The sequence below is a fragment of the Centroberyx affinis genome, unplaced genomic scaffold (assembly GCF_046629955.1).
Source record: "Centroberyx affinis isolate AG114_WGS23_722 - 3 ecotype Tasmania unplaced genomic scaffold, CSIRO-AGI_Caff_v1 ptg006345l_1, whole genome shotgun sequence".
NCBI classification, from domain to species: domain Eukaryota; kingdom Metazoa; phylum Chordata; class Actinopteri; order Beryciformes; family Berycidae; genus Centroberyx; species Centroberyx affinis.
In genome coordinates this window covers 148,098-160,200 of record NW_027283223.1, presented here as the reverse complement: position 1 = coordinate 160,200, position 12,103 = coordinate 148,098, and the positions used below count along the sequence as shown (strand labels likewise).

At 40.0% G+C, this 12,103-nt stretch overlaps 1 protein-coding gene and 1 non-coding gene across 2 annotated transcripts; one reads left to right on the top strand and one right to left on the bottom strand.

Moving 5' to 3' along the window:
* Positions 1–2,602: 2,602 nt before the first annotated feature.
* LOC139638409 (ras-related protein Rab-19-like) lies at positions 2,603–11,409 on the bottom strand. Its single transcript, XM_071512539.1, has 4 exons — positions 10,186–11,409; positions 4,725–4,908; positions 2,999–3,102; positions 2,603–2,797 (listed from the first exon to the last, which is right to left on the bottom strand). Exons 1-4 carry the CDS (start codon positions 10,378–10,380, stop codon positions 2,603–2,605), a joined length of 678 nt encoding a protein of 225 aa, XP_071368640.1. The 5' UTR covers positions 10,381–11,409.
* On the top strand, positions 3,988–4,069 carry trnas-uga (transfer RNA serine (anticodon UGA)). The gene has a single exon. It is a non-coding gene; the product is annotated as a tRNA-Ser (tRNA).
* Positions 11,410–12,103: the final 694 nt, after the last annotated feature.

Here is a 12,103-nt window from a genome sequence, read left to right as displayed (position 1 = left end):
GAGCTATTTTGTAATTTTTTTGTCGTAATTAATATCCTGCTGTGAGTGAAGCAGTTAGCAGTTTTCCTACAATTAATTAGGGGACTGAGCAAAAGGAAATTTAAGCTACACTCAAAACTATAATTTACAATTATAGTTTCTTATAGCAAATGCTGCCATGTTCCCACCAGGCTCCACCTGGATTGTCCCAACACAACACAAATAACTGAACATTTCAACAGATTAACTCTGTCAGTGTGAGAAAGTAATAATCACAGGTTTCAATTAGAGCGGAGCCAGTTAAGTTATTGTGGTCTGGAGGAGGTGTGTAAATGAGGTCTACTTGGCATTCAAGAAAATTCATTCTATTAAAGGATAATTAAGCTATATGTAACCCTAGTCGGTTAGGATATAAAGTTTGGCTGTGCTGTTTACAAGAGGCCCTTCACTGGATCAGTCCCATTTCCTGCTTACTAGGTTGCATGTAAACGTAGTTAATTGTTTCTTAGTGCAGTCCCAGATGCAGGAAGGGATATCCTCCATGATGTAGGAGTGCTTTGTCATTTGGGTTCACTTAAGACACTGACACACCAAACCTGGGCAAAAACTAGGAAAACCTGCTCTCTCCATGAAAACACATACATCATAAATGTATGACTGGATATGACTGTGAATTTTTAAATCAATTAAGTTTGAAATTATCATGGTCTTCATTGTCTGAGCCAATGAGCATCTGAACTGCAGTTAAAATGTACACTTAAGTTACAACACGCTGTCCCCTAGTGTTCACAACAGAGTGGTGCACAGGATAGTGAATGTGTGAGGGTGGATGAACAGGGATGGCATTCGTCCAGTTACTGCTTATTAGACAGACTCACTTTCATGCCTTACCCCCCACCCAACCCTCATACACACTCTGACACCCTTGTAAACAAAAACCTTGTTTTAATTAATAGGGGGTTAATAGGAGTTATCTTGGATATCTTGTTTCTTCAGGGCAAAAGTCAACTTTTGGTCAATTTCTTCTGCTTCAGCATATCAGATGATCAGATTTTATTTTATTAACAGTTTTATTAACAAATGAATGAATCCATTCAGAACACTAGCCACACAGCCTACTAATCTATCATTCACAACAATGTTAGACATCATCATCTATGAACATCATGAGAGAATATCAAACAAAAGCTCTAATTCACAGTCTTTTGGTTTGTAGTAGGTCTGCGCCCACTGCCAAGTTCTCCAGAACAGCAGCAGAGGATCGCAGCTCGTCATCGACACACCACAAGAGGCCACTTGGGTGCAATACTCTGAGCTTTATATACTACAATAATATGAGTCTGTCCCAGCAAAGTAGAAAAGTGCTTAGACAGCATTTAGTCAACATGACACTAAAACTCTCCAGGTCTTTTCAGTAGGAGGCAGTTCCTGAATGTGAAAACAAACACACTAGTACTCTTGTCATGTAGGAAGGCACCACAAACAAAGTGACCCATTTTGTGTCCCAACTGATTCCAGTCGGTGCTCATTACACTAATCATCATATGCCAGGATAAAAAGAAGGATGTTTGTATCATATTCAGTGTTGAGGGTAAAGTGTTTTCTTATGCATTAGAGTACTCAGATTACTTTTTTGTGGTAAGTAGTAACTTAACACATTCTTTTTTCAATTCTTGTACTCTAATACCTTTTAAAATTAGCATGCCGTTACATTTATTTGTCTTTCATATAGTTTAATTTTTGATGAACAATGAACAATTTTGATGAATTTTTGAACAAAAAACGTAGAAAAAAGTGAAAATCCATCATCTAAAATCCAGCATCTCGTGCAGACAACATGCTGTAAATGGAAAAATCGAAGTCCGCTTGATTTAAATGAGATTGGCTCACTGTTTTAAAAACAGAGCAACAGAGCAATGCATTTTGAATGGACGACACACGTGGCAGCACTTGCGGCACACTCTTGAAGTGGGCGACGCAAAAGTAGCAGTAACTTTGTAATGTAACCAGCTACTTTTTAAAGTGAGTAAAGTAACTAATTACTTTTAAAAGTGACTTTCCCCAACACTGATCATCACCTCTCATCACCCTCTCTCTCGCTCCATTAGTAATCAATCATGCCTGGTCGTAGCATTTGTTTTCACACACTTGTAGCACCAGCTGGGCGGGGTTTGCTGCATCAGAACCGCTCAGTTCCCTGTCAGGTAAGTTGTCAGTCACAGAAAAGTATACTGAATTGATTTTTCAACACTTTCCAGTGAGTGCCTAAACTTCCTGAATGCATTGCACGTGACAAACACCTCCCTTTTGCCACCAAATTTGGATAAAACAAACTATAAAAGGGAAAAGAGACGGACTTCTATATCAGTTACTGTAGCGTTCCTAGCCATATTCCACATCCATCACTTTTCTCACATATTCAGCAAGATAAAAATCCTTTTTGCCTATCTTCATTCCTCTCTCCTTCAAGAGTCTTCTATGCACCTTCGTCTGTTCTTCACATCCGTTCCTCTTCTCCCACATTCAGTGTGTTCAAGAGTCTCTGTCTCTGTCTCTCTGTCCATCCACTGTCAGCCTTTTCCTCCTTCTCTCTCCCTCTGTCCTCTGTCTATCCACACTCCCATCAGCAGCATGACTTCTTCTCCGGCGCTGAAGTATAGGCGGCGGCCGCGGCGCCGTTGATCGGTCGAGAGTCGGCCCGGAGGAGGACAGGCCGTTCCTCGCTGCTCGCCGCATCCCCCTGCTGCACGGGAAGGCCGTTGCGAGAGAGCAGCTCCCTGGCCATCATCATGAAGGCATCGTCCACATTCTGGCTCTCCTAGACAGAGGGAAAGAGAGAAAGAAAGAGAGAGGTAAAGACAAAGAAAGAGAGAGGTAAAGACAGGAGGCAGGAGAGATAGTGGGAGAAATACAGAGATAAATGGAGAGATGGAGATGGGTTTTTTCAACTAAATTAAAAAGAACTTTAGGTTTGTAATTTCAACCAACCCTAACGTTTCTCCTGTGTGTGTCATCATACCTTAGCAGAGGTTTCTAGAGCAGCTAGTACTCCTCTCTCTTGAGCCAGACAACAGGCCTCCTGAAACCGAACCTCACGCTCCGACTCCAAGTCACACTTGTTACCTGGCGGGAAAGAAACAGGGAGCTGAGAAATGTAAACACCACACATACAGGCATCTCAAATCACATTTCATACCTATAACTCTAAACTGCTGTTCCTTCGACCATCACAGCTCACACTTTGCTGAACGTAAAGTAATTCATCTTGGTTGTGTTTTTCTATGATTTAAATGCTCAGCACTAGTCCTCAATATCCTTCAGTTTCAGTATTGATTTGTAGCGCAGAGGGGAAAAAAACATGATCACTTTTGACTCAAATGTTGTTTTTTCCATGAAAGTATCCTTTCTACTTGAGTGAGAAAATCGAATTTTAATTCATTCTATTTGATGGACAATGGAATTCATATTGGCCTTGCAATGTCAGTGTGAGTGCATGATGGCACAGTCAATAAACATTGTTAGTATTGAAAGCCAAGTGACAATCAATTACTTCCGGCTCTTGAGATAGAAAATTACACCAAATGTGACCGAAAGTTTGCATCTTCTGTATTAGTAGCCTCACTACGTTTTGTTTTCTCCTGTATGGAGAGAACATCATGCCAAAGTCCAATCACAAATCTGGCAAATTAATGTCATCTCATAGAACATGACTTAAGAAGATATTTTATGAATTGTTATGGTCCTTTGCTATATTTGACATTCAAGCATTCCACCAAGCAGCACTTTTCAATAAGAATTTCAACTTTTAGAACTGCATAACACTGTTTGCTTCCACCCTCCATGGTGTATATTGGTTGATGAGGATTGTGGGAGTAACAGACAAACAAATTATTTAAGTTGAATTTTTAAGTGAGTCCTGCTGCTTGATGTCTTCAGATGCATTTTGTGCGTTTCAATAATAATAATTACGACCAAGATGAATGAATTTACACAATGAACGCAAAGAGAGCTGTGATGGCCGAGCGGTTAAGGCGTTGGACTTGAAATCCAATGGGGTTTCCCTGGGCAGGTTCGAATCCTGCTCGCAGCGCTGGGTCCATTTCTGGACGGAGAACCATGTAAATTTAAACATCTCTAAAGGTGAACCCTGAACCTTTCAAACGTCCACAACAACAATCATATCTTGAAAACCAATACCACAGTGATTTAGACTCCATACCACAGTCCAAACTCCTCTCTCCTTGCACGCATATAATTTGCTCGCAGGACAACATAACATCAACTACTGCCTGACAACTGAGACGGGCACAGTGGTGAACACCTGAACCTCCTTTCAGCTGTTATTGGTGGAGATAATCACAAGATGGAAGCACCTTCCACACTAAAATATAAATCACTAAGAATACACACTCATTATCTTAAAGCCATTTTGATCTAAAGGCTTATGCTTAAATGCTTGACAAATTTTAGACAAATATAAATAGTGAATTTGATGCCTGTGTATGAATTTCCAAAGCCTTTGCCTTTCCATCAAGGCAAAGGGCGGCTACTTTAAAGAATCTAAAATATAAGATAGTTCTGATTTGTTCAACACTTTTTTGGTCACTGTGTAATTCCATTTGTGGTATTTCATTCATTTTAATGTCTTTACTATTATTCTAAAATGTGGAAAATAGTAAAAATAAAGAAAAATTTGTGTGTCCAAACTGTACATACACACACACAACATTCTCACCCACACTCACCAGTGAGAACCAGCACCACATTGGCTGCTCCGTAGAGCTCCACTTCCTGGATCCAGTGGGTCACTGAGTCAAAGGTGGAGCGTCTTGTGATGTCATAGGCGATCATGGCGCCGTGAGCGCTGCGGTAGTAGCTCTGCGTGATCGTACGGAAACGCTCCTGCCCTGCCGTGTCCCACACCTGCATCTGTCACACACACACACACACACACACACACACACAAAACAAGCAAGCAGGTGTAACACATATAAACTCATGCATATACACATACACAAGCATGTGAGGAGGTATAAACACACATAAACAGACATATAGAAACACACCTGTATGGATACACATACACATGGCTGGGTGTATGGCTTATATGCACATACAAAACATCATGAGAGAGGAAGATAATTGTAGAATACACTCATTAAGACTTGATAAAGTGGCCTGCTTTGAACCAGTACATCCCTCATACATACACACACACACACACACACACACACACTCAGGGGAAATAAATCATCAGATTCCTCAGTCTCCCTCAATCCCTGAGCATCTGACAGCACCTGGCCATGTTAACACGGTAACGGCTGTCATAGCAACCACTCCAGACTCTACAACTCCTCAGCCCCACCTATTTGTTTTCAAACAGCCTGTGTAGGTCTTGGAACAATGTCTACTTTTCAAAGTCTGATCTTCCCTTATTTTTTTTACAGTACATTTTTACTGAAATGAAAGTTTAAAGTTTGGGAGAATAATCCTTAAAGAAAATCAGTGTCTGGGCCAAAAGGTTAAAGCCATAATACTGAAATAGTAGTACCTGTCCTGTGACCATATAGTCTAGTGGATACATCCCCTGCCTTTAAACAATGTGTCCCCTCTGGCCTGGGATCAAATTCTGACAGTGCTTTCTTTCCTGTCTGTCTCCCTCTCTACTTACCAACTGTCTAAAGGAAACTGACTCTCTGCTTTGTTGCTCTCTATCACTGATTGATATAACACAACAGTGATTCAGTTCATGAAAGATTTTATATTTGCTGCATTATGTTGCTCTAAACACCCGGAATTTAAAACTTCATCAACAGAAAATCCAAGAAAAAAAGCGATCACAGGACTGGCCATATGCCACAGCAATGACCGCTTATCACCAAAGATTTGAAACACAGGAAGCCTTTTTACTATTTATGCAGATTTATGCATTTCCTTCTGTTGGCATAATTTATCAGCTATGCTAACAACCCATGAGGACGATAAATTTACTCATGTTTGAATCAGAATTTAGATTATTTTTAAAACTTCAAAGTGATTTTCTGGTTCATGAAAACAGAAATGTTAAAACGAATACAACGCTTTGTGGTCAGCTGGTCTGGGTGGATAAACCTGTCAGCTGACAGCCTGCATGCACACGCTGCCACGGACTCTTGTGGTCTTTATTATGTAAATCAGATGTTAACAAACTTTGTTCCTGGTACCCAGCCTGATAAAAGCTCTCTACTTTTTACTAGTACTCTTATCATGTCAAGCCTCTCACTCATTTTGGGTGCTCACACATACTGTAGTTTAAGAAAAATGGATGTTTAGTGACCTGAGACAGTAGATAGTGGACACTTTGTTCAGGTTTAACTTCGGGGGTGTTGAAGTACTCTGATGTTTTCTGAATTCTATGGTCAACATGGGGAAATACACCATACTTCATAGTTGTGTTAAATACAAGGACTTGTGGACTCATGGCTGGAGAGACACTCACCCTCAGATATATAGAATTAAAGGAGAGCACTTGACATAAGTCATTGGTTGGCAAATTTAGAACACTTTTAGAGCTGATGTCTCTATATTTTAGAGTAATAGAAGCTATACTGCAAGTTAAGACTTCTTTTCGAACGTGGATGTATCATTTTGGAATACACTTATTGACTAACAGATGTTTCTTACATTGTATAATTGAGTTCTACTTTTCATGCCAAACCCCGCAACCCTACAGCAACTACCAACTAATTTTTGGCTATGAAAGAAAAGAAGGGAATTGCATATTTTCACTATTCATTATTATTTTTTTTAATCATTGCCTAATGTCTTGATTCAGCCTCCATTGACCTCGCAACCCCTCCCCTTTTTCTTGAAGGCCAGTCACACTGTGTCCAACAAATACAAATACAACTTTTGTTAAGATCTTAATCTGTGGTATTGTTTGCAGTCATGTGATTTTGTATTATATGACACTGCAGATGTAGATATGATATTTCTTTTACACAAGTACTGTAGCTTGGACAACTATTTTCTAAGTAACTGTAGTTACCAAAACTATATTTCTCTAGAGGGCAGCCATGTGGTTCAACTTCTTCCATTGAGAAGTATCTGGTAGCTTTCAAAACTTTACTTTCAGTTGTCATTCTGTACACAGTGATTACCTACATGAACTATGTATTGTGTAACAGTGCTGGGGTTGTGTAATGTGTAAATACAGTGATAACTTTTGGTCAAAGCTGAACCGTAACCCAGTTGGCTACAACTGAACTTAATCATTTGTATAGGATTACAATACAATATGATTTCTATACTTGTAATAAATATATTTCAGTGAGTCAAAACCAAATGTATTTATTTGACTTTGACTATTTTGACTGAGACCAGGTTTGTATCGCCCAGATCCCAAAAGTCTTGAATGAGATATAAGTTCAGCCTCTTTCTGCATGACTGGAGATTTGTGTTCATGTCTGTATATTTTTCACCGTAGTGAACTAGCTGCTGCCAGTCTGCCACAACACAACACAGAGACTGTTGGCTGCTACCAATATCAGCCTGTGCATTACAGTTGAAATCTTATATTTGAGGTGTGTCTCCAGAAGACATAACTTGATTATTTATCTGTATAAAAGAAAGACAGTGAGAGAGAAAACCCCATTGTTACATATAATTAGTAGGTGAATTGTGGTTTCTTCTCATTTTTGAATTGAGTGAAATGAAAGAACTGGCCCCAACCTGCCAGATACCTTGGTTTGAGTTAAGGGGGGTCAGCATAACATTTGGGGAAGTTGGGTACACTCTAATAGAGATACTGCCTTTTGTGCAATTTCTATGCCTATCTATTGTATGTTTGAAATTAAAGAGGTACTTGTCCCATGAGGAAGCTGTGACCCTCGCCAGCAGTTATGACACCTTTAATACAGACAGAGGAAGTATTTCTTCCTGCATTAAAGTTCAGCTGATGACATATTTGTTGAGAAGAGAAAGCAGAAAGCAGCTGGCTGACAACTGGCTCTACAGAACAATACAGGTAGGTGTGTTTCTGTTCTACGTGTGTGTGTGTGTGTGTGTGTGTTGTGTAACAGATTCCACCTTCCCCCTGGCTATGACAAATTTACAGATAACCCTATCCAGTGAGTGAGTGTGTGTGTGAGAGAGAGAGAGAGAGAGAGAGAGAGAGAGAGAGAGAGAGATATGGAGTCGTCGAAAACTGCATTGAAGTATTATTGCTATATCAATGCAAAAAGTGAAAAAAATGAAAAAGTTACACATGTATTGCTGCCCAAAAACAAATGTTTATTTTACCATGACATGTGGTGTTTGCTGGACGCCTTTAACCACAGCAGCTTACAGAAACATGAGTGTATACATTTTTTGCATGAGTGGCCCCAGTGGGAATCAAACCCCCAACCCTTGCAGTGTTAGTGCCATGGTCTACCCATTGATAGAGCATTTGAACAGGAACATCTTCAACCATGCCCTTGTGTATGATCAGTTTATTAGTAATGGTAACTCCACTGTACCATGTGTACCACACGGCAATTTGTAGTTAAACGCAAACCTGATGAAGCCTGGAGGTCAAACATGCTCTTCATGCCAATGTGTTTTGTTGTTGATCTGAGGCAACATTTACGATATGCAAATGTGTAACGGGTCTGAGTCAGTGTGTGTCATGATACAATGCTTTCATTTCTGATCCAGCTTTAGCTAGCACCTAAGAAGGGCTTCTGCAGCTTACATGTAAACCTATATTGTTCTGTCAGGAGTTGCTTTGCATATACTACAACAACGGTCCTCTCTTTTTTGATCAAATATGATTCACATCATTTGAAAAATGTGACGCATACTCCAACAAAAAAACATCTGGAAGTAAAAGGGAACGCTAGCTGCTACCAAGTCACTTTTTTATCTTAATGGTCATGCATATAATTTTTCAGAATGAAACCCTTCACTTGTTCACTCTGAGCGATGCAAAGAAAATACATAGCTACCTATTTTCATAAAGACAAATTGTAGTATTTTCCTTTGTCTTAGTCTTTCACAAACAAGGAAATGTGGGTAATGAGACTGTAATGGTTAACGCATAAGAGAATCCTACATGTGTGTTCAGCAATATGTACGTGACGTATTGAATTTTCATGCATGCAGCCTCAAGTCACACTACACCTAAACCATTTAGTTCCTTTTCTGTGATGACAGTGTGGAAAACACATTCCAGGTTTATTTTTGTCAAGACAAAAGCTAGGGCAGTGGAACCTGAAGGACAGGTCCGTCATGTGCACCGCTGGCCTGACTTGTTTTAGATTGGGTCTAACTGACACTGTAACCTAAGGACACCTCACTGTAGGCTCATGTAGTCCTGAACCTAGAATGGTTCTAAGAAAATACTCACCTGCTAGTTTTTTAGGCTTGTTATGGGCTATTATAGGTGATTACGATGGAGAGTAACATAGAGTAAAACAAAATTCAGCTAAACACCCCCATCAACACACACACACACACACACACATACATACACAATAACCTTAACTTTCTCCCTCTCCTTATGCTTCCCATTCAATACTGTGTCAAAAGGCCTGCAACCATGCTAGAAAGCCTGTCAGTGTCACCAACTGACACCACAACACCCCTGATAAGGATCAGTGCATTCAGCAGAGAAGTAGAGAAGTCAATGGAGCAAAATGCTAAATGCTTTGAAATGAAGGGCTTGAATTTAACACCAACCAGCAGCCACATGCTGGTAGGACTAATTTTGACTCTGTGGCTTGTTAAGTCCTTTGGTTCTGCCACTCATCCAGGTGGGCTAACCCATGTTAAAGGAGTTTGTTGTCTATTCAGAAAACTACTTTTTTATTTGTCAGGTGTAACTCTGAATCCACTTCCCACTGAGCAGTTGTAGCCTAGTTTCAGGGCCTGGTTGTATGTATATGCATAACGGGTTTGTATTTTGGCATTTGTCCAAGTCAAGTCCACTCAACACACACAAACCTTGAACCTTGAAATATTCTAACCATTTAGAGTGAGTATATTCTAAATTTCCAGGTACCTGAACAAATTCAAAAGTGTCAAAATGACACGATAATGACAAGATTTGAATGTCTCTCATAATCCATGCTTAGAATGGATGAAGTCCACTCAACACACAGAAACACTACACACATGTATACAAAGTCCACTCCACCCACACAAACCCTTTTTACACACACACACACAAACACGACACACACTAACCTTAACTTTCTTCCCCTCGATATCCAAGGTTCGCACAGTGAAATCCACTCCGATGGTGTTCTGCTGTTTCTCTGAAAACACCCCTGACTTGAAGTTCTGAACCACACAGGTCTTCCCTACGTTAGAGTCTCCTATCAGGATGATCTTAAACAGGAAGTCAAAAGAATCGTCCTGGTCTGGTCCTGGGGTCTGCATGGTGGAGGTACAGTCCAGAGTCCGTCTCCCTTCCTGCGGTCTCGTTTGTCTGACAATATAAGGAGGGATTTCTCCTTTGGGTGACTGGTAGTGTTTGGCCTTCCAGAACAGGAGATGCTGAGTTAGCTTTGTACTTGAGTAAGGTTTTTAAAAAGCTGGCTCTGGACCCAAAGAAGGGTGATAAAAAGAAAATCCTGAAATGAGAAATATCTCTGGTATTAATGTTGCCAAAGCCTTCCAATGTCCCTCTAATGAAAGGTTGGGTGGATAAAACACTGAAGACTACCAAGCTAGATTTCTAAAAATGTTGTTAGTTTAGCCCACATGATACCCTGTAAAACCAGTTTAGGGTTGTGATGGTGCTTTTAAAAGCTCCAAAAACTAGTGTATGGAAGCTCCTAACGGTACAATCACCTTTCTACCATTAACAGCTGTTTTTACATTTTACAGTTTGTTAAAAGTAAAACTCGTAAAACAGTTTCAAATATTCTATACATTTATACTGAGTATATTCTAACTTTCTATGCACTTGAACAACTTCAAAAGTGGCGATATCACAAGATAAAGATTAATCAGTTGCCTGTGTACAAAGTACAAACTATTTAACTGACAAATTTTGCATGCTCTGCTCTCTACAGGATGGTTGTGACTCCAGTCAACTATAGCCTCTCTCTCTCTCTGTCTCTCAAAAGGACAAAACTGTCTCAGTTCTGCTTCTGTTGCTCCTTTCAGCTCCTTCTCAGGTGTTGACCCACTTCATCGCCCACGGCAACAAAAAGCATGAATACACATCCCATAATTATTTGCCCTCCAGCACAGAAATGTTCAGATGAGCTGTCTGTCAAAGAAAACAAGGAAGTCCCCCTTTCTATAAAAAAAAAAATGGAGTTAAAACTGTAGTTTCTCTGTGTTGCTGGATGGTGTATGGGACTTTTTCTCTTCGCTGTCTCCTTCCTGAGTCCCATCCACCTGCTGCTTTCACACCCTTGTGTCACGGTTTTTTCCCGCTCTTGGCTTTCTATGGTCTCTCTCTCTCTGCTTTCCTCTCTTATCAGTTTTTCCTGTTCTTACTGCTGCTCTCTCTCTCTCTCTCTCTCTCTCTCTCACTCTCCGCCCATCCTGAACCTGCTGCACAACACCTGTGGAAACAATAGAATCTCGCCCTACCTGCTCTGAGAAGGTAGCCCCGCCCCTTTGCAGCTGTGGAATCCTGGGAAATGCAGTCTGCTTGCATGGAACTCAACAAAACACTGATAACAATTCATTATAATTAACCTGTTTGAAATCCAAAATTCGGCTATAATTCTGCAACTTAAAAGTAATATTCTGTGATATCCTGCAGACATAAAAAAAAAAAAAAAGCCTAAAATGACTTATGTAAAATGTAGTTTCTTTTTTATTAATCAAGTAAAAAGCCTCTGAGAGTCTGTCAAGGAATACATTCAATACAATTCAGTGTGCTTCCTCAAAAGGGCCTGAACTGCTGTAGGCTATCATCTGTACCCGTGCAACTAACTCTTCAAAAATAACAAAAAGCCCTCCATTTTCATGACAGTATACACTAATGCACAAAATACTAGTCACATCTTCCTGATATTGATCAAAGCTTAAAAAATCCTTCTCTAACTCGTCTGCTTCTCTTATCTACTATCCATCTCCTCCTTTGTGATTGCTATAGATTTAATTAGGGAAATCAGGAATAATGGCTTTTACCTGGATTCAC